This window comes from Triticum dicoccoides, chromosome 6A, assembly GCF_002162155.2.
Source record: "Triticum dicoccoides isolate Atlit2015 ecotype Zavitan chromosome 6A, WEW_v2.0, whole genome shotgun sequence".
Taxonomy (NCBI): Eukaryota; Viridiplantae; Streptophyta; class Magnoliopsida; order Poales; family Poaceae; genus Triticum; species Triticum dicoccoides.
In genome coordinates this window covers 531,923,338-531,947,361 of record NC_041390.1, presented here as the reverse complement: position 1 = coordinate 531,947,361, position 24,024 = coordinate 531,923,338, and the positions used below count along the sequence as shown (strand labels likewise).

Below are 24,024 nucleotides of genomic sequence, written 5' to 3'. Positions count from 1 at the left end.
CTCGGATACTCGACGCCGCCGGAGTGCATGGCGTTGCCGGAACGCTCACGGTTGTCTTCAGGCTGATAGGCATGGTTCAAGTGGTTCTTGCAGTGCAGAGCATCATGGCCAAACTTGGAGCATACCTGACACTTGATGTACTTGCCGCGGCCACGCCCCTGGCCACGGCCTTGACCGCCTTGGCCTCCAGCTTGACCTCCGTGGCCGCCGCGCCCGCCATTGCTTCGGCCATCAGAGTTGCGTGCTGCAGAGTTGGCGGAGGAGTGGAGCTCGCCCACGGATGCCTGCTGCTCCATGCGAAGCTCGGTGTTGGCGAGGAATGCGTATAAGCTGCCAAGGCTGATCGGCTCCTCGCGAGCGGTGATGGAGGCCACTAGAGGTTCAAATTCAGACCCAAGACCGGCCAGCATGTAGCCGAGGATCTCGTCATCGCCAAGAGGCGTGCCAATGGATGCAATAGCATCAGCAAAGCCCTTCATCTTGTTGAAGTATTCAGTAGCGGTGAGGTCCTTCTTCTTCAGGTTCGACAGCTGAAAACGCATCTGCATGAGACGCGCCTTGTTTTGTGAGGAGAACATGTCATGGAGGGCCGCCCAGACAGCGGCGGAGGTGTTCCTGAGTGTCATCTGACCAAGCACATCCTCCGTCATGGAGCCCAGCAGTGCAATGAGCACCAACTGGTCTCGCTGGTACCACTGAAGGAAGAGTGGGTTTGCCTCCTCCTTGGCATCGGCGCCGGTGCCGTTGGTGATGGTGTAGGACGGCAGCTGCACCGAGCCATCGACGTAGCCGAAGAGGCCATGGGAGTGGAGCGCCGGGACAACCTGCGTCTTCCGGAGGAGAAAGTTGTCCCTTGTGAGACGGATCATGATGAGATTGCTGATCGAGGAGACCGATACAGGAGCGGAGGAGGTAGCAGCGGTGGCGAGGACATCGGCGTTGGGAGAGGTGAGGGCATCGGAGGTGGAGTTGATGGCGGCAGGGCCTGACATGGCGGCGGCGGGGAGGGAGAGATTGATGGGAAAGGATCTTATCGCTCTAATACCAAGTCAAAAGGAATGAATTGCCGTGACTTATGCGCCAGGCCTTGCCTTCCATTTATACTCAAGCAGGGTACAAGATAGATACAATTCAGTTAGGATTTTATCTACAACAACCTAACTTGATCATTATCTATACAGCACACGAGTTGATCCTAACAACCTATGGTTAGGCTATAGACTCGTTCAACAGCGAACACTATAACTATAGTGCTATAGTGAACGGAGGCAGCTTGGGGCAGCTGAGGGCGTTGCAATACCTTGATGCCGACACAGTCACCATCCACTACCCAAATCATTATCTTCTCAAAATGCTTAAATTGTGATTCTACTACCTACACAACATCATGAGTCGCACAAATCGCGGGCTGAGCCACCAAAAGAAAATGTTTTATGAAATATAGCTAAATTTAGTTCAAATCTTTCTGGAGAATCAGCCCCCACATACTTTCGGTAGAATCAGCCTCCCACATACTTTCTGGAGAACAACATCCCACATACTTGTTTTGGAAGGTGCTGATAGGTCCATTGATGGAGCCACGTAGACATTGCCGAGCTTGTAGGTGAAGTTGAGGAACCCCACCGGTTTCCAGTGCCTGTTCCGGACCTGGCCCATGTAGAACTTGGTCGGAACTTTCCTGTTTGGCTCCGCGGAGAGCAGCTGGGAGAGTGGGGCGCAGAACATGTCGATATCACGGTCGTCTTGGAAGTGTCGCCGATCACAGAGGCGCACCGGGGGGCAAAGGCGTTGGCCAGGACAGTGAAGTGCAGAGTGGTGTTCCAGGTCAGGTTGGTGCTTCCCCAAGAGCGATCGAGGCCCACACGTAAGCAGTGGCCTGTTAGGCTACTGGTGATTGGACTTTACCAGTGATTTTAGTCCCGCCTCAATTACGGGAGAAGGGTAGGGACCACCTTATAAGGAGAGTGTCACACTCCCTCCATGCTAGTTTTTTGTGATGTGGTGGGTTCTCCTGTTGGGGAACGTAGTAATTTCAAAATTTTCCTACGCACACGCAAGATCATGTTATGCATAGCAATGAGAGGGGAGAGTATGATCTACGTACCCTAGTAGATCCACAACGGAAGCGTTTGGTTGATGTAGTCGTATGTCTCCACGGCCCGACCGATCAAGCACCGAAACTACGCACCTCCGAGTTCTAGCACACGTTCAGCTCGATGACGATCTCCGGACTCCGATCCAGCAAAGTGTCGGGGAAGAGTTCCGTCAGCACGACGGCGTGGTGACGATCTTGATGTACTACTGCCGCAGGGCTTCGCCTAAGCACCGCTACAATATTATCGAGGTCTATGGTGGCTGGGGGCGCCGCACACGGCTAAGAATAAGATCACGTGGATCAACTTGTGTGTTTCTGGGGTGTCCCTGCCTCCGTATATAAAGGACTAAAGGGGGGGTGCGGCCGGCCTAGGAGAGGCGCGCCAGGAGAGTCCTACTCCCTCTGGGAGTAGGATTCCCCCCCCCCCCAATCCTAGTTGGAATAGGATTCGCGGAGGGGGGAAAAGAGAGAGAGGGGCCGGCCCCCTCTCCTTGTCCTATTCGGACCAAGGGAGGGGAGGGGCGCGAGGCCCATGTTAGGCTGCCTCTTCTCTTTTCCACTAAGGCCCACTATGGACCATATAGCTCCCGGGGGGTTCCGGTACCCTCCCGGTACTCCGGTAAAATCCCGATTTCACCCGGAACACTTCCGATATCCAAACATAGGCTTCCAATATATCAATCTTTATGTCTCGACCATTTCGAGACTCCTCGTCACGTCCGTGATCACATCCGAGACTCCAAACAACCTTCGGTACATCAAAATGCATAAACTCATAATAAAACTATCATCGTAACCTTAAGCGTGCGGACCCTACGGGTTCGAGAACAATGTAGACATGACCGAGACATGTCTCCAGTCAATAACCAATAGCGGGACCTGGATGCCCATATTGGCTCCTACATATTCTACGAAGATCTTTATCGGTCAGACCGCATAACAACATACGTTGTTCCCTTTGTCATCGGTATGTTACTTGCCCGAGATTCGATCGTCGGTATTCCAATACCTAGTTCAATCTCGTTACCAGCAAGTCTCTTTACTCGTTCTGTAATACATCATCCTGCAACTAACTCATTAGTTGCAATGCTTGCAAGGCTTAAGTGATGTGCATTACCGAGAGGGCCCAGAGATACCTCTCCGACAATCGGAGTGACAAATCCTAATCTCGAAATACACCAACCCAACATGTACCTTTGGAGACACCTGTAGAGCTCCTTTATAATCACCCAGTTATGTTCCTCCGGCACACAAAGTGTTCCTCCGGCAAACGGGAGTTGCATAATCTCATAGTCATAGGAACATGTATAAGTCATGAAGAAAGCAATAGCAACATACTAAATGATCAGGTGCTAAGCTAATTGAATGTGTCATGTCAATGAGATCATTCACTTAATGATGTGATCCCGTTAATCAAATAACAACTCCTTGTTCATGGTTAGGAAACATAACCATCTTTGATTAACGAGCTAGTCAACTAGAGGCATACTAGTGACACTCTGTTTGTCTATGTATTCACACATGTATTATGTTTCCGGTTAATACAATTCTAGCATGAATAATAAACATTTATCATGATATAAGGAAATAAATGATAACTTTATTATTGCCTCTAGGGCATATTTCCTTCAGTCTCCCACTTGCACTAGAGTCAATAATCTAGATTACACAACAATGATTCTAACACCCATGGAAGCTTGGTGTTGATCTGTTGGGGAACGTAGCAGAAATTCAAAAATTTCCTACGTATCACCAAGATCTATCTATGGAGAGACCAGCAACGAGTAGAAAGGAGAGTGCATCTACATACCCTTGTAGATCGCTAAGCGGAAGCGTTCAAGTGAACGGGGTTGATGGAGTCGTACTCGTCGTGATTCAAATCACCGATGATCAAGTGCCGAACGCACGGCACCTCCGCGTTCAACACACGTACAGCCCGGTGACGTCTCCCACGCCTTGATCCAGCAAGGAGAGAGGGAGAGGTTGAGGAAGACTCCATCCAACAGCAGCACAACGGCGTGGTGGTGGTGGAGGAGCGTGGCAATCCCGCAGGGCTTCGCCAAGCACCATGGGAGAGGAGGAGTAGGGAGAGAGGTAGGGCTGCACCAAGAGGGATAGAACTCATGTGTATGGCAGCCCCAAACCTCATCTATATATAGGGGGAAGGGGGGGCTGCGCCCCCTTTAGGGTTTCCCACCCCCAAGGGGTGCGGCCAGCCCTAGATGGCAAAGGGGAGGCGGCCAAGGGGGAGAGGAGAGGGAGGCGCACCAATATGGGCCTTAAGGCCCATCTGGACTAGGGTTTGCCCCCTCCCACTCTCCCTTGCGCCTTGGCCCCCTTGTGGGGGGCGCACCAGCCCTCCTAGGGGCTGGTCCCCTCCCACACTTGGCCCACGCAACCTTCTGGGGCAGGTGGCCCCACTTGGTGGACCCCCGGGACCCTCCCGGTGGTCCCGGTACAATACCGATATCGCCCGAAACTTTTCTGGTGACCAAAACAGGACTTCCCATATATAAATCTTTACCTCCGGACCATTCCGGAACTCCTCGTGACGTCCGGGATCTCATCCGAGACTCCAAACAACATTCGGTAACCACATACAAACTTCCTTTATAACCCTAGCGTCATCGAACCTTAAGTGTGTAGACCCTACGGGTTTGGGAGACATGCAGACATGACCGAGACGTTCTCCGGTCAATAACCAACAGCGGGATCTGGATACCCATGTTGGCTCCCACATGTTCCACGATGATCTCATCTGATGAACCACGATGTCAAGGACTTAATCAATCCCGTATTCAATTCCCTTTGTCTAGCGGTATTTTACTTGCCCGAGATTCGATCGTCGGTATACCGATACCTTGTTCAATCTCGTTACCGGCAAGTCACTTTACTTGTTCCGTAACACGTCATCCCGTGATCAACTCCTTGGTCACATTGCGCATATGATGATGTCCTACCGAGTGGGCCCAGAGATACCTCTCCGTTTACACGGAGTGACAAATCTCAGTCTCGATCCGCATAAAACAATAGATACTTTTGGAGATACCTGTAGTGCACCTTTATAGTCACCCAGTTACGTTGTGACGTTTGATACACCCAAAGCACTCCTACGGTATCCAGGAGTTACACGCTCTCATGGTCGAAGGAAGAGATACTTGACATTGGCAAAGCTCTAGCAAATGAACTACACGATCTTTTGTGCTAGTCTTAGGATTGGGTCTTGTCCATCACATCATTCTCCTAATGATGTGATCCCGTTATCAATGACATCCAATGTCCATAGCCAGGAAACCATGACTATCTGTTGATCACAACGAGCTAGTCAACTAGAGGCTCACTAGGGACATATTGTGGTCTATGTATTCACACGTGTATTACGATTTCCGGATAATACAGTTATAGCATGAATAAAAGACAATTATCATGAACAAGGAAATATAATAATAATACTTTTATTATTGCCTCTAGGGCATATTTCCAACAGTCTCCCACTTGCACTAGAGTCAATAATCTAGTTCACATCGCCATGTGATTAACACTCACAGGTCACATCGCCATGTGACTAACACCCAAGAGTTTACTAGAATCAGTAGTCTAGTTCACATCACTATGTGATTAATACTCAATGAGTTTTAGGTTTGATCATGTTGCTTGTGAGAGAGGTTTTAGTCAACGGGTCTGAACCTTTCAGATCCGTGTGTGCTTTACAAATCTCTATGTCATCTCCTAGATGTAGCTACCACGCTCTATTTGGAGCTATTCCAAATAACTGTTCTACTTGGAGCTATTCTAAATTATTGCTCCATTATATGTATCCGGTCTCTCTACTCAGAGCTATCCGGATAGGTGTCAAGCTTGCATCGTCGTAACCTTTACGATGAACTCTTTTACCACCTCCATAATCGAGAAAATTCCTTAGTCCACTAGTTACTAAGGATAACTTTGACCGCTGTCCTGTGATCCATTCTTGGATCACTCTTGTACCCCTTGACTGACTCATGGCAAGGCACACTTCAGGTGCGGTACTCAGCATGGCATACTGTAGAGCCTACGTCTAAAGTATAGGGGACGACCTTCGTCCTTTCTCTCTATTCTGCCGTGGTCGAGCTTTAAGTCTTAACTTCGTACCTTACAACTCAGGCAAGAACTCCTTCTTTGACTGGTCCATCTTGAACACCTTCAAGATCATGTCAAGGTATGTGCTCATTTGAAAGTATTATTAAGCATTTTGATCTATCCTTATAGATCTTGATGCTCAATGTTCAAGTAGCTTAATCCAGGCTTTCCATTGAAAAACACTTTCAAAATAACCCTATATGCTTTCCAGAAATTCTACGTCATTTCTGATCAACAATATGTCAACAACATATACTCATCAGAAATTCTATAGTGCTCCCACTCACTTCTTTGGAAATACAAGTTTCTCATAAACTTTGTACAAACCCAAAATCTTTGATCATCATCAAAGCATACATTCCAACTCCGAGATGCTCACTCCAGTCCTTAGAAGGATTGCTAGAGCTTTGCATACTTATTAGCATCTTTCGGGATTGACAAAACCTTCCGGTTGTATCACATACAACCTTTCCTCAAGAAAATCATCGAGGAAACAATGTTTTGACATCCTATCTGCAAGATTTCATAAATAATGCAGTAATCGCTAATATAATTCCAACAGACTCTTAGCATCGCTACGAGTGAGAGAATCTCATCGTAGTCAACTCCTTGAACTTGTCGGAAAACATCTTAACGACAAGTCGAGCTTTCTTAATGGTAATTCTTACCATCATTGTCTGTCTTCCTTTTAAAATCCATCCGTACCCAATGGCCTTACGACCATCAAGTATTTCTTCCAAAGTCATGGATCTGTTCTCGGATTTTATGGCCTCAAGCCATTTATCGGAATCCGGGCCCACTATCGCTTCTCCATAGCTCGTAGGTTCATTGTTGTCTAGCAACATGACCTTCAAGACAGGATTACGTACCACTCTGAAGTAGTACGCATCCTTGTCATCCTATGAGGTTTGGGAGTGACTTGATCCGAAGTTTCATGATCAATATCATAAGCTTCCACTTCAATTGGTGTAGGTGCCACAGGAACAACTCCCTGTGCCCTGTCACACACTAGTTGAAGAGACGGTTCAATAACCTCATCAAGTCTCCACCATCCTCCCACTCAATTCTTTCGAGAGAAACTTTTCCTCGAGAAAGGACCCGATTCTAGAAACAATCCATATTGCTTTCGGATCTGAATTAGGAGGTATACCCAACTGTTTTGGGTTTCCTATGAAGATGCATTTTATCCGCTTTGGGTTCGAGCTTATCAATCCTGAAACTTTTTCACATAAGCGTCGCAGCCCCAAACCTTTAAGAAACGACAACTTAGGTTTCTCTAAACCATAATTCATACGGTGTCATCTCAACGGAATTACGTGGTGCCCTATTTAAAGTGAATGTGGTTGTCTCTAATGCCTAACCCATGAACAATAGTGGTAATTCGATAAGAGACATCATGGTACGCACCATATCCAATAGGGTGCAACTATGATGTTCGGACACACCATCACACTATGGTGTTCCAGGCGGTATTAATTGCAAAACAATTTCCACAATGTCTTAATTGTGTGCCAAAACTCGTAACTCAGATATTCATCTCTATGATCATATCATAGACATTTTATCCTCTTGTCACAATGATCTGCTACTTCACTCTGAAATTACTTGAACCATTCAATAATTCAGACTTGTGTTTCATCAAGTAAATATACTCAACATCTACTCGAATCATCTGTGAAGTAAGAACATAACGATATTTACTGCATGCCTCAGCACTTATTGGACTGCACACATCAAAATGTGTTACTTCCAACAAGTTGCTATCTTGTTCCATCTTATTGAAACCGAGGCTTTTCAGTCATCTTGCCTATGTGGTATGATTTGCATATCTCAAGTGATTCAAAATCAAGTGAGTCCGAACGGTCCATTTGCATGGAGTTTCTTCATGCATATACACCAATAGACATGGTTCGCATGTCTCAAACTTTTCAAAATGAGTGAGTCCAAAGATCCATCAACATGGAGCTTCTTCATGCGTTTTATACCATTATGACTTACATGGCAGTGCCACAAGTAAGTGGTACTATCATTACTATCTTATATCTTTTGGCATGAAAATGTGTATCACTACGATCGAGATTCAATAAACCATTCAGGTTTAATACTAATCTTGATGGTAGAGGGAGCGTGCGATGTTTGATTATATCAAACTTGGAAACACTTCCAACACATATCGTCAGCTCTCCTTTAGCTAGTCTCCGTTTATTCCATAGCCTTTTATTTCGAGTTACTAACACTTAGCAACCGAACCGGTATCTAATACCCTGGTGCTACTAGGAGTACTAGTAAAGTACACATTAACATAATGTATATCCAATATACTTCTATCGACTTTGCCAGCCTTCTCATCTACCAAGTATCTAGGGTAATTCTGCTCCAGTGGTTGTTCCCCTTATTATAGAAGCACTTAGTCTCGGGTTTGGGTTCAACCTTGGGTCTCTTCACTAGAGCAGCAGCTGAATTGCCGTTTCATGAAGTATCCCTTTGTTCCCTTGCCCTTCTTGAAACTAGTTGTTTCACCAACCATCAACAATTGATGCTCCTTCTTGATTTCTACTTTCGCGGTGTCAAACATCGCGAATACCTCAAGGATCATCATATCTATCCCTGATATGTTATAGTTCATCACGAAGCTCTTGCAGCTTGGTGGCAATGACTTTGGAGAAACATCACTATCTCATCTGGAAGATTAACTCCCACTCGATTCAAGTGATTGTTGCACTCAGACAATCTGAGCACAAGCTCAACGATTGAGCTTTTCTCCCTTAGTTTGTAGGCTAAGAAAATTGTCGGAGGTCTTATACCTCTTGACGTGGGCACGAGCCTGAAATCCCAATTTCAGCCCTCGAAACATCTCATATGTTCCGCGACGTTTCGAAAACGTCTTTGGTGCCTTAATTCCAAACCGTTTAACTTAACTATCACGTAGTTATCAAAATGTGTATGTTCGATGTTCGAAACATCCACAAACGACGTTTGGGGTTCAGCACACTGAGCAGTGCATTAAGGACATAAGCTTTCTACTGTCCGCATAATTGCTACTATCAACTTTCAACTATATTTTCTCTAGGAACATATCTAAAACAGTAGAACTAAAGCGCGAGCTACGACATAATTTGCAAAAGGTCTTTTGACTATGTTCAAGATAATTAAGTTCATCTTATGAACTCCCACTTAGATAGACATCCCTCTGGTCATCTAAGTGATCACATGATCCGAGTCAACTAGGCCATGTCCGATCATCACGTGAGACGGACTAGTCATCATCGGTGAACATCTTTATGTTGATCGTATCTACCATACGACTCATGCTCGACCTTTCGGTCTCCGTGTTCCGAGGCCATGTCTGTACATGCTAGGCTCGTCAAGTTAACCCTAAGTGTTTTCGCTGTGTAAAACTGTCTTACACCCGTTGTATGTGAACGTAAGAATCCATCACACCCGATCATCACGTGGTGCTTAGAAACGACGAACTGTAGCAACGGTGCACAGTTAGGGGAGAACACTTCTTGAAATTTTGTAAGGGATCATCTTATTTACTACCGTCGTCCTAAGTAAACAAGATGCATAAACATGATAAACATCACATGCAATCAAATAGAGTAGTGACATGATATGGCCAATATCATATAGCTCCTTTAATCTTCATCTTCGGGGCTCCATGATCATCTTGTCACCGGCATGACACCATGATCTCCATCATCATGATCTCCATCATCATGTCTTCATGAAGTTGTCACGCCAACGACTACTTCTACTTCTATGACTAACGCGTTTAGCAATAAAGTAAAGTAGTTTACATGGCGTTCTTCAATGACACGCAGGTCATACAATAAATAAAGACAACTCCTATGGCTCCTGCCGGTTGTCATACTCATCGACATGCAAGTCGTGAATCCTATTACAAGAACATGATCAATCTCATACATCACATATATCATTCATCACATCCTTTTGGCCATATCACATCACATAGCATACCCTGCAAAAACAAGTTAGACGTCCTCTAATTGTTGTTTGCATGTTTTACGTGGCTGCTATGGGTTTCTAGCAAGAACGTTTCTTACCTACGCAAAACCACAACGTGATATGCCAATTGCTATTTACCCTTCATAAGGACCCTTTTCATCAAATCCGTTCCGACTAAAGTGGGAGAGACTGGCACCCGCTAGCCACCTTATGCACCAAGTGCATGTCAATCGGTGGAACCTGTCTCACGTAAGAGTACGTGTAAGGTCGGTCCGGGCCGCTTCATCCCACAATACCGTCGAAACAAGATTGGACTAGTAACAGTAAGCATATTGAACAACATCAACGCCCACAACTACTTTGTGTTCTACTCGTGCAAAGAATCTACGCAATAGACCTAGCTCATGATGCCACTGTTGGGGAACGTAGCAGAAATTCAAAAAATTTCCTACGTATCACCAAGATCTATCTATGGAGAGACCAGCAACGAGTAGAAAGGAGAGTGCATCTACATACCCTTGTAGATCGCTAAGCGGAAGCGTTCAAGTGAATGGGGTTGATGGAGTCGTACTCGTCGTGATTCAAATCACCGATGATCAAGTGCCGAACGCACGGCACCTCCGCGTTCAACACACGTACAGCCCGCTGACGTCTCCCACGCCTTGATCCAGCAAGGAGAGAGGGAGAGGTTGAGGAAGACTCCATCCAACAGCAGCACAACGGCGTGGTGGTGGTGGAGGAGCGTGGCAATCCCGCAGGGCTTCGCCAAGCACCATGGGAGAGGAGGAGTAGGGAGAGAGGTAGGGCTGCACCAAGAGGGATAGAACTCATGTGTATGGCAGCCCCAAACCTCATCTATATATAGGGGGAAGGGGGGGCTGCGCCCCCTTTAGGGTTTCCCACCCCCAAGGGGTGCGGCCAGCCCTAGATGGCAAAGGGGAGGCGGCCAAGGGGGGAGAGGAGAGGGAGGCGCACCAATATGGGCCTTAAGGCCCATCTGGACTAGGGTTTGCCCCCTCCCACTCTCCCTTGCGCCTTGGCCCCCTTGTGGGGGGCGCACCAGGAAACCATGACTATCTGTTGATCACAACGAGCTAGTCAACTAGAGGCTCACTAGGGACATATTGTGGTCTATGTATTCACACGTGTATTATGATTTCCGGATAATACAGTTATAGCATGAATAAAAGACAATTATCATGAACAAGGAAATATAATAATAATACTTTTATTATTGCCTCTAGGGCATATTTCCAACATGATCATGTTTTGCTCGTGGAAGAGGCTTAGTCAACGGGTCTGCAACATTCAGATCCGTATGTATCTTGCAAATCTCTATGTCTCCCACCTGGACTAGATCCCGGATGGAATTGAAGCGTCTCTTGATGTGCTTGGTTCTCTTGTGAAATCTGGATTCCTTTGCCAAGGCAATTGCACCAGTATTGTCACAAAAGATCTTCATTGTACCCGATGCACTAGGTATGACACCTAGATCGGATATGAACTCCTTCATCCAGACTCCTTCATTTCCTGCTTCCGAAGTAGCTATGTACTCCGCTTCACATGTAGATCCTGCTACAACGCTTTGTTTAGAACTGCACCAACTGACAGCTCCACCGTTTAATGTAAACACGTATCCGGTTTGCGATTTAGAATCGTCCGGATCAGTGTCAAAGCTTGCATCAATGTAACCTTTTATGATGAGCTCTTTGTCACCTCCATATACGAGAAACATATCCTTAGTCCTTTTCAGGTACTTCAAGATGTTCTTGACCGCTGTCCAGTGATCCACTCCTGGATTACTTTGGTACCTCCCTGCTAGACTTATAGCAAGGCACACATCAGGTCTGGTACACAGCATTGCATACATGATAGAGCCTATGGCTGAAGCATAGGGAATATCTTTCATATTCTCTCTATCTTCTGCAGTGGTCGGGCATTGAGTCTTACTCAACTTCACACCTTGTAACACAGGCAAGAACCCTTTCTTTGCTTGATCCATTTTGAACTTCTTCAAAACTTTGTCAAGGTATGTGCTTTGTGAAAGTCCAATTAAGCGTCTTGATCTATCTCTATAGATCTTAATGCCTAATATGTAAGCAGCTTCACCGAGGTCTTTCATTGAAAAACTCTTATTCAAGTGTCCCTTTATGCTATCCAGAAATTCTATATCATTCCCAATTAGTAATATGTCATCTACATATAATATCAGAAATGCTATAGAGCTCCCACTCACTTTCTTGTAAATACAGGCTTCTCCAAAAGTCTGTATAAAACCAAATGCTTTGATCACACTATCAAAACGTTTATTCCAACTCCGAGAGGCTTGCACCAGTCCATAAATGGATCGCTGGAGCTTGCACACTTTGTTAGCTCCCTTTGGATCGACAAAACCTTCTGGTTGCATCATATACAACTCTTCTTCCAGAAATCCATTCAGGAATGCAGTTTTGACATCCATCTGCCAAATTTCATAATCATAAAATGCGGCAATTGCTAACATGATTCGGACAGACTTAAGCATCGCTACGGGTGAGAAGGTCTCATCGTAGTCAATCCCTTGAACTTGTTGAAAACCTTTTGCGACAAGTCGAGCTTTGTAGACAGTAATATTACCGTCAGCGTCAGTCTTCTTCTTGAAGATCCATTTATTCTCAATTGCTTGCCGATCATCGGGCAAGTCAACCAAAGTCCATACTTTGTTCTCATACATGGATCCCATCTCAGATTTCATGGCATCAAGCCACTTTGCGGAATCTGGGCTCACCATCGCTTCTTCATAGTTCATAGGTTCATCATGATCTAGTATCATGACTTGCAGAACAGGATTACCGTACCACTCTGGCGCGGATCTTACTCTGGTTGATCTACGAGGTTCAGTAGTATCTTGTTCTGAAGTTTCATGATCATCATCATTAGCTTCCTCACTCACTGGTGTAGGTGTCACAGAAACAGTTTTCTGTGATGCACTACTTTCCAATAAGGGAGCAGGTACAGTTACCTCGTCAAGTTCTACTTTCCTCCCACTCACTCTTTCGAGAGAAAATCCTTCTCTAGAAAGTTTCCGAATTTAGCAACAAAAGTCTTGCCTTTGGATCTGTGATAGAAGGTGTATCCAATAGTCTCCTATGGATATCCTATGAAGACACATTTCTCCGATTTGGGTTCGAGCTTATCAGGTTGAAGCTTTTTCACATAAGCATCGCAGCCCCAAACTTTCAGAAACGACAACTTTGGTTTCTTGCCAAACCACAGTTCATAAGGCGTCGTCTCAACGGATTTTGATGGTGCCCTATTTAACGTGAATGCGGCCGTCTCTAGAGCGTATCCCCAAAACGATAGCGGTAAATCAGTAAGAGACATCATAGATCGCACCATATCTAGTAAAGTACGATTACGACGTTCGGACACACCATTAAGCTGTGGTGTTCCGGGTGGCGTGAGTTGCGAAACTATTCCACTATTTTTCAAATGTACACCAAACTCGTAACTCAAATATTCTCCTCCACGATTAGATCGTAGAAACTTTATTTTCTTGTTACGATGATTTTCAACTTCACTCTGAAATTCTTTGAACTTTTCAAACGTTTCAGACTTATGTTTCATTAAGTAGATATACCCATATCTGCTTAAGTCATCTGTGAAGGTGAGAAAATAACGATATCCGCCACGAGCCTCAATATTCATCGGACCACATACATCTGTATGTATGATTTCCAACAAATCTGTTGCTCTCTCCATAATACCGGAGAACGGTGTTTTGGTCATCTTGCCCATGAGGCACGGTTCGCAAGTACCAAGTGATTCATAATCAAGTGGTTCCAAAAGTCCATCAGTATGGAGTTTCTTCATGCGCTTTACACCGATATGACCTAAACGGTAGTGCCACAAATAAGTTGCACTATCATTATCAACTCTGCATCTTTTGGCTTCAACATTGTGAATATGTGTGTTACTACTATCGAGATTCAATAAGAATAGACCACTTTTTAAGGGTGCATGACCATAAAAGATATTACTCATATAAATAGAACAACCATTATTCTCTGATTTAAATGAATAACCGTCTCGCATCAAACAAGATCCATATATAATGTTCATGCTTAACGCTGGCACCAAATAACAATTATTTAGGTCTAATATTAATCCCGAAGGTAGATGTAGAGGTAGCGTGCCGACTGCGATCACATCGACTTTGGAACCGTTTCCCACGCGCATCGTCACCTCGTCCTTAGCCAATCTTCGCTTAATCCGTAGTCCCTGTTTCGAGTTGCAAATATTAGCAACAGAACTAGTATCAAATACCCAGGTGCTACTGCGAGCATTAGTAAGGTACACATCAATAACATGTATATCACATATACCTTTGTTCACCTTGCCATCCTTCTAATCCGCCAAATACTTGGGGCAGTTCCGCTTCCAGTGACCAGTCTGCTTGCAGTAGAAGCACTCAGTTCCAGGCTTAGGTCCAGGTTTGGGTTTCTTCTCTTGAGTAGCAACTTGCTTGCTGTTCTTTTTGAAGTTTCCCTTCTTCTTCCCTTTGCCCTTTTTCTTGAAACTAGTGGTCTTGTTGACCATCAACACTTGATGCTCCTTCTTGATTTCTACCTCCGCAGCTTTCAGCATTGCGAAGAGCTCGGGAATAGTCTTATTCATCCCTTGCATATTATAGTTCATCACGAAGATCTTGTAGCTTGGTGGCAGTGATTGGAGAATTCTGTCAATGACGCAATCATCTGGAAGATTAACTCCCAATTGAATCAAGTGATTATTATACCCAGACATTTTGAGTATATGCTCACTAACAGAACTGTTCTCCTCCATCTTACAGCTATAGAACTTATGGGAGACTTCATATCTCTCAATCCGGGCATTTGCTTGAAATATTAACTTCAACTCCTGGAACATCTCATATGCTCCATGACGTTCAAAACGTCGTTGAAGTCCCGATTCTAAGCCGTAAAGCATGGCACACTGAACTATTGAGTAGTCATCAGCTTTGCTCTGCCAGACGTTCATAACATCCGGCGTTGCTCCTGCAGCAGGCCTGGCACCCAGCGGTGCTTCCAGGACGTAATTCTTCTGTGCAGCAATGAGGATAATCCTCAAGTTACGGACCCAGTCCGTGTAATTGCTACCATCATCTTTCAACTTTGCTTTCTCAAGGAACGCATTAAAATTCAACGGAACAACAGCACGAGCCATATATCTACAATCAAGCATAAACAAGCAAGATACTTATCAAGTACTAAGTTTCATGATAAATTTAAGTTCAGTTAACTTACTTAAAGAACTCCCACTTAGATAGACATCCCTCTAATCCTCTAAGTGATTACGTGATCCAAATCAACTAAACCATGTCTGATCATCACGTGAGATGGAGTAGTTTCATTGGTGAACATCACTATGTTGATCATATCTACTATATGATTCACGCTCGACCTTTCGGTCTCCGTGTTCCGAGGCCATATCTGTATATGCTTGGCTCGTCAAGTATAACCTGAGTATTCCGCGTGTGCAACTGTTTTGCACCCGTTGTATTTGAACGTAGAGCCTATCACACCCGATCATCACGTGGTGTCTCAGCACAAAGAACTTTCGCAATGGTGCATACTCAGGGAGAACACTTCTTGATAATTAGTGAGAGATCATCTTATAATGCTACCGACAATCAAAGCAAGATAAGATGCATAAAAGATAAACATCACATGCAATCAATATAAGTGATATGATATGGCCATCATCATCTTGTGCTTGTGATCTCCATCTCCGAAGCACCGTCGTGATCACCATCGTCACCGGCGCGACACCTTGATCTCCATCGTAGCATCGTTGTCGTCTCGCCAAGCTTGTGCTTCCACGACTATCGCTACCGCTTAGTGATAAAGTAAAGCATTACATCGCGATTGCATTGCATACAATAAAACGACAACCATATGGCTCCTGCCAGTTGCCGATAACTCGGTTACAAAACATGATCATCTCATACAATAAAAATCAGCATCATGTCTTGACCATATCACATCACAACATGCCCTGCAAAAACAAGTTAGACGTCCTCTACTTTGTTGTTGCAAGTTTTACGTGGCTGCTACGGGCTTAAGCAAAAACTAATCTTACCTACGCATCAAAACCACAACGATAGTTTGTCAAGTTGGTGTTGTTTTAACCTTCGCAAGGACCGGGCGTAGCCACACTCGATTCAACTAAAGTTGGAGAAACTGTCACCCGCAAGCCACCTCTGTGCAAAGCACGTCGGGAGAACCGGTCTCGCGTAAGCGTACGCGTAATGTCGGTCCGGGCCGCTTCATCCAACAATACCGCCGAACCAAAGTATGACATGCTGGTAAGCAGTATGACTTATATCGCCCACAACTCACTTGTGTTCTACTCGTGCATATAACATCAACATATAAAACCTAGGCTCGGATGCCACTGTTGGGGAACGTAGTAATTTCAAAATTTTCCTACGCACACGCAAGATCATGTGATGCATAGCAACGAGAGGGGAGAGTATGATCTACGTACCCTAGTAGATCGACAACGGAAGCGTTTGGTTGATGTAGTCGTACGTCTCCACGGCCCGACCGATCAAGCACCGAAACTACGGCACCTCCGAGTTCTAGCACACGTTCAGCTCGATGACGATCTCCGGACTCCGATCCAGCAAAGTGTCGGGGAAGAGTTCCGTCAGCACGACGGCGTGGTGACGATCTTGATGTACTACTGCCGCAGGGCTTCGCCTAAGCACCGCTACAATATTATCGAGGTCTATGGTGGCTGGGGGTGCCGCACACGGCTAAGAATAAGATCACGTGGATCAACTTGTGTGTTTCTGGGGTGTCCCTGCCTCCGTATATAAAGGACTAAAGGGGGGGTGCGGCCGGCCTAGGAGAGGCGCGCCAGGAGAGTCCTACTCCCTCTGGGAGTAGGATCCCCCCCCCCCAATCCTAGTTGGAATAGGATTCGCGGAGGGAGGAAAAGAGAGAGAGGGGTCGGCCCCCTCTCCTTGTCCTATTCGGACCAAGGGAGGGGAGGGGCGCGCGGCCCATGTTAGGCTGCCTCTTCTCTTTTCCACTAAGGCCCACTATGGCCCATATAGCTCCCGGGGGGTTCCGGTAACCTCCCGGTACTTCGGTAAAATCCCGATTTCACCCGGAACACTTCCGATATCCAAACATAGGCTTCCAATATATCAATCTTTATGTCTCGGCCATTTCAAGACTCCTCGTCACGTCCGTGATCACATCCGGGACTCCGAACAACCTTCGGTACATCAAAATGCATAAACTCATAATAAAACTATCATCGTAACCTTAAGCGTGCGGACCCTACGGGTTCGAGAACAATGTAGACATGACCGAGACATGTCTCCGGTCAATAACCAATAGCGGGACCTGGATGCCCATATTGGCTCCTACATATTCTACGAAGATCTTTATCGGTCAGACCGCATAACAACATACATTGTTCCCTTTGTCATCGGTATGTTACTTGCCCGAGATTCGATCGTCGGTATTCCAATACCTAGTTCAATCTCGTTACTGGCAAGTCTCTTTACTCGTTCTGTAATACATCATCCCGCAACTAACTCATTAGTTGCAATGCTTGCAAGGCTTAAGTGATGTGCATTACCGAGAGGGCCCAGAGATACCTCTTCGACAATCAGAGTGACAAATCCTAATCTCGAAATACGCCAACCCAACATGTACCTTTGGAGACACCTGTAGAGCTCCTTTATAATAACCTAGTTACGTTGTGACGTTTGGTAGCACACAAAGTGTTCCTCCGGCAAACGGGAGTTGCATAATCTCATAGTCATAGGAACATGTATAAGTCATGAAGAAAGCAATAGCAACATACTAAACGATCGGGTGCTAAGCTAATTGAATGGGTCATGTCAATCAGATCATTCACTTAATGATGTGATCCCGTTAATCAAATAACAACTCCTTGTTCATGGTTAGGAAACATAACCATCTTTGATTAACGAGCTAGTCAAGTAGAGGCATACTAGTGACACTCTGTTTGTCTATGTATTCACACATGTATTATGTTTCCGGTTAATACAATTCTAGCATGAATAATAAACATTTATCATGATATAAGGAAATAAATAATAACTTTATTATTGCCTCTAGGGCATATTTCCTTCATCTCCGCTTATGGTAGCATGTCCGATGCGCACTGGAAATGCTTGAACGTGGGTTGGGATGGGGCGCTAACAATTGGTATCAAAGCTAGGGCCGCCATTACCACTTGAGGAGCTTCCTAGGGGATGGGGTGTTAGGCTACTGGTCATTGGGCGCTATAAGGGAGAGTGCCACTCTCCTTCACGCTAGTCTTGAAACGTCCAAACATGGGCCGGAGGTAGAGAACTGGGCCTGGCCATATAGTGAGAACAAACACATACACCTTCATCTTGGAGCGGGTTGCTCACATCCTCAAGGTCATGGGCCGAAGGGATGGGACACGCTCCCCGCATTTCCTATTCCATGCTTCAAGTGCTAGTTAAATGCTATTCTATTAACTACGCCCACGCCCGATCACCCCTCGCTAGCACATGGGCCGACCCATATATGGATGGTAGCAAGATTTCATTCTGGTTTCGGGAAGCTTCCCACACCAGTTTCTAGAAGCTTTCAACATTTTTTTCCATTTATGGTTTTTCTGGACCAGGTCTTGTCCGGTTTTGGTGTTTTTTTCTTCTTATCTTACTTTATTTCTTTTTTCCTTTTAGTTTTTACTTTCTTAAATCTTCATAAACTTTTTTAATTTTTGTGAACTTAATGTCTTGAAATTTTTATAACTCATGAACAATTTCCATATTCATGAACTTTTTCGAATTTCCTCAACATTTTTCAAATCCATGAACTTCTTTCAAATTTGGAACATTATTTCAAATTATTGAACTTTTCCAAATCCATGAACTTATCAATTTTTTGATTTTCTTCCCCAGAAATCCATGAACTTTATTTAATCTTGTGAACTTTTGTCGAACAACCAAACTTTTTGAAATCAACGAATTTCTAATTTTGAAAAATCTATGAAATTTTTACAAATTAGCAAAATGATGTTCAAATCCATGAACTTTTACCAAATTTTAAAAAATAAATCGATGTTTTTTTCAAATTTCTAAACTTTTTGGTAATACGTAAACTTTATTTGAATCTAAAAATTCCGAGAAATTTTTTGAACTTTGTGAACATTTATGAAACCCGCAGATTTTTCAAAAATTCAAGAACTTTTAAAATATGTGAACATTTTTTAAATCCATGAACTTTTTCAAATTCGTGATTTTTTTCGTATTTGCAAACTATTTTGAATTTGCACATATTTTTTTGAATTTTGTGAACATGTTTTAATTTTTTTCAAATTTTATCTAATTCACAACTTGTTTCATTAATTGTGAACTTTCAAATTTTCACGAACATCTTTTATTATCTTTGGAATATAAGAAAATAATAATCTTCAAAAACTTGGACCTTTTTCCTTATCTTGTGTGATACCTTTTTTTTGAGGGAAATCTAGTTATATTTTTTAGCAGTTTGAGGGAAATCTTTTTTTTAGTAACAGCATGCAATTTATTCAAAGTTCAAAAGTCGAGGGATACAAAGGTAATCGCGAATGAGATACCTGGGCCACGGCCCACTATGGTGCCCGTGACCGCCAGCGTACTGTTCGGGCGCTGAAGGCACAAGTTTTTCTTTTCTTGAACGAAGGCGCCAGTTATCTGTAACGCCATATCTTGCTTATAGCGAGTACAATGGAAGACTCCCCTGAACATCTACAGTAACATGCCCAGATCGTTCACTTGCAGCATACTGACGCTTGCCACTGCGCCATCGTCTGATTCATGTTAAGTTAGTATGTCGCGAGTCGCGACCTAGTTGAAGAAATAGAGCCGGTCTTCCACTGTTTTTTTTCTCATTTTCTCATTTTTTTCCTTAGTTTATTTCTCTGTTTTTAAGAGTTCTTTTCTTTTCTTTCCTTTTTCTTTGTTTTTATTTGGTTTTCTTTGACCCATTTTCGTTTTCACTAGCTTTTTATTTATTTCTTTATTTTTTCTTCATTTCCTTCTGTTTTGTTAGTTTATTTTCTTGTTTTTCATTGCTTTTATTTTGTTTTCTCTCGGGGTTTCATAGTTTTTCTACACACATTTTTGGTGTATATCCAGTACATTTTTCTAATACACATATAATTTTCCACTACAAAAGTAAATTTATTGAATACATGGTCAACATTTTTTATACACATTTATTTTTTTGTCAAATGTTTATTAACATTTTTAAGTGCATGATCAACATATTTCCTATACACATTTAACATGTTTTTTCAAATCCTTGGTTAACATTTTTCAAATACAAGTTTAACATTTTTTAATACATGGTCAATATTTTTTCTATACATATTTAATGTTTTTCCAAATGTTTGATTAATATTTTTAATACGTGGTCAACATTTTTTCCGTACATGTTTAACATTTTTCAAATGCCTAAATAACATTTTTTGAATACGTGGTCAACATTATTCTACACACATTTAAAATTTTCTCTACATGCATTTAATATTTTTTGAATACATGGTCAACATTCTTTCTATACACATTTAACATTTTTCAAATGCTTGATTAGTATTTTTGGAATAGATGATTAAAATTTACAACACTTAACAATACAGTGTATCAGCAACAATACACTTGCACACCTAACAAAATCAACAACACCCAATCAAAATGGTGACATGTCAATGCATAGAGTGTTTCATGTTTGCAGAGGATTACAACTACATAAGATATCGATTCCATTAGTACATTAACTTGGTTAAATCTACTAAATAAATTAGCTTTTTTTGCGGGGAAAATAAATTAGCTTTTCAATTGACACAATTCATATTTCACTGTATTATCCTGCCTTTTAAACTACTAAATATCACATCCATAGACAGATGGATACTTACATCATGCGCACAACCATAAAACCTCCTTCCAGTGAGAGTGCCTTAGAAAGCTCCATTTTTTTTAGCATTTTTCTTGTGGTCGCACTCGAAATCCTCTATGCCCTCAAAGTCAAAGTCTTTAAAGGGCGGAGGCGGCTAGATTGAGCTTAAATCAGATAGAGCTAGTGAATTACGTAGACTGGATTCGTTTTAAATACACACTCAAATCCAGTATATCCCCAAATCACAAGCAATCGTAACCCTAACCTAGGAGACAGAGAAGAGAAAGCTTACGTGAGAGTCGAACTCTTCCAGGGAGTCGTCGCTGCTCTCACCGTCGCTCCAAGAGACCATGGCGGCCTGGATTGAGCTCTATCACCAAGCAACGGCAAGCAGCGCGGCAACCACAGGAGCGCGAGGGTGCAGCGGAGGAACGCAACAGCAAAGGGAGCGAGGGAGGGGGAGAATGACCGCCGAACACCGACCGGGGTCAACCCTTGGCTCCGACCGAGCGCAGTCCCGACCCAGCCGTTACGGCTCGCGGTCAGCTCTGCCGCCACGTGGACGCTTAGACACGTCAAATACTGCTCAATTTTTTCTGTCAGTATTTTTTGCTCTTGTCTAGGATAGCTTTTCGGTGCACTTTGCCACGTTTTGAATTGTGGTGTTGTTTTGCAAGTTAGGACATGATTGTGGTGGTTTTATGCATTTCACTCGCTAATCAGGATGAACACAGCTTGCCTGTCAAGAAAACGTGCACTATTGCCTGACCTGAAGAATGGCTATTCTGGCACGGATTAAAGAACAGAGGCCCAGCGTCGACATGCTGACATACATGGAAGCTTCCACTTCATACCCAGCATCTTTTAAATTACAGGAACAGACTTTACAAGTTATAACAAGCACCGCAGTTCGTTTTAAAACAAGGCTGCCAGCGCCTGCGTCATAAACAAATAATGTCACAGGAAGAAACTAAGTACACGAGTATAATTAATCAAGGACCTGGCAGCCAGCGCACCGCACACGGAAGCAGTGGCAGGTATATGCCCACGCATGCGGTGGGTGGTGAGCTGGGAGGACTAGTCCCTGTAATCGTAGTGGATTAATGCGCAGATGGTGGAGAGTGATCGAAACCACCCACCAAGAAGGAAATGATATATGCACGCACGCTCCGTCCACTTCCAAGGAGAAAGAAAATGGAGCAGCGGCATAGCATGGACTTCCTGCGTATTTGCAGCTTCTCTATCTGTAGTATTTTCCAACTCACCAGCTGGTGTGTTTTTTAGCGCTTTTTCCGGTTGCGCTGTCCGGCACAAGTGCTAGTGCTCCCCTGCATGCGCTCTTGCTTAGTGCGAGCAACACCACATGAGCTGCTCAAGTTTATAATTGTTGCTAGTCTGACACTGGATGATATTGCCAATGGCGTTTGGGCTTCAGTAGCTTCGTGTGTCGCTGAGCGGATCGTAGTCGTATGCTTCGCCCGCTTTCACGAACCGGCCCTTGACCCTCTTCCTCACGTCTGCCCTGGCCTTGCGAGAAGCGTACCTGATCTTCTTGTCGAATCTGTCAAAAAAAGTAATGCCACCAAAGGATGCTTAGTAATTTTTGCACACAAAAAAAGACAATTAAAAGCTCACCCGCAAAAAAAAAAAGACAATTAAAAGCTGGATGCGGCCTGATGAAGCTAACTGGTGGCATGTCAGAGAAGTAACAGGCCACCTTTAACAAACAGCTATAAAGAAAAGCTTAGCTGAACTTAACAGAGTATTTGTGATTTCACAGCCATCAGACACGTGTGCGAGTATTTACTTGGTAAATGTAAAGCTTTTAGAATTCTGAACAGGAAATGATGATTGCAGACATTGTTCTTAAAGCATGTATTGGTGATCGCTGAAATTCTAGTGTTGCTAAAAATGATCAGAAAAAATAGACGAAATGCCACAACGAGGTGTGCTTACTTTCTTCTCTTCTTCTTCTCCATGTACCGTGAGAGAGCGCTACCTCTGCTACCACCGGCAGATGATCCTTCAGAACCAGGAGGAAGCCAGGGTTGCTCGCCCATAAGGAGCAGTGGTGATACCTCACAATCTTGGTGATCTCCAGCATTGCTCTCACCAGTCAAACCAGAGAACGAGAGGGAAATAGTAGATATGGCCTGCCTTGCAGGAACACAAAGACTGGAATCAGCAGATACCGCGTTGCTACATTTGGGTCGCATGGGGTTGAGCTGCTGAAAGCACAAAAAATTGTCTTAGAATAGTCAATTAACCATCAAATGGACTGCATGCCTTCTCTTTTGATAGGATACTGCAATACAATCCTTGAATGGATAAGAAACTTCACTACTTTGCTGTGAAACTAAAAGGTCAACAACTGAATTTTGACGAGTGAACTTGACATAGCAACTTCTAACCGGGAGGTACAGAGGGCGGTAAATAAGACTGATTTTTGGGGGGAAGGGGAAAAACTGAAGATCGGGAGTAATTTCCGCAGATAAAGATAATTGATAGAGCAAGTTTAATGCAGAAAAATACAAACCTGGTCACAATCAGCAGCTGGCATTTCCTTCAATTCAAAGAAACTGTCAATTCCAGCATCATCAAATAGTTGCTCTGTCTGAACGTGTGGAGTACCAAACAGTTCTTCATAATTCTCAAATGTCAGGTCATTATCATCCACACAGAAGTTTTCATATATTCTGCCATCATTGAACATATCGTCATCTGTTACACTGGGTACCTGAATGATGCAACCAACATTTCATAAGCATACAATGACACAAAGTGACGGAGGAGGCCATTTTAAGTATCATGTGACGATGCACAAAAAGACCCCGAATTCCAAAATATTGCAATTGTTTGACTGTTCAGATTAAGATTTTTTTTAAAACATTTTGCCAACAA

General features: G+C 43.9%; 1 protein-coding gene across 3 annotated transcripts in view; it reads right to left on the bottom strand.

Moving 5' to 3' along the window:
- Window positions 1-21,939: 21,939 nt before the first annotated feature.
- LOC119317711 (zinc finger protein CONSTANS-LIKE 10-like) overlaps window positions 21,940-24,024 on the bottom strand; it is a 5,079-nt gene continuing 2,994 nt past the window's right edge. For 2 of the 3 annotated variants that reach the window (XM_037592203.1, XM_037592204.1), the window contains exons 3-5: window positions 23,660-23,860; window positions 23,080-23,351; window positions 21,940-22,684 (exon numbers count right to left, since the gene is read on the bottom strand). In XM_037592203.1, the coding sequence (XP_037448100.1) occupies window positions 22,555-22,684; window positions 23,080-23,351; window positions 23,660-23,860 (603 nt within the window). In that variant the 3' untranslated portion in view covers window positions 21,940-22,554. The remainder of the gene's footprint in view (window positions 22,685-23,079; window positions 23,352-23,659; window positions 23,861-24,024) is intronic. The other variant, XM_037592206.1, reaches the window with a different exon arrangement.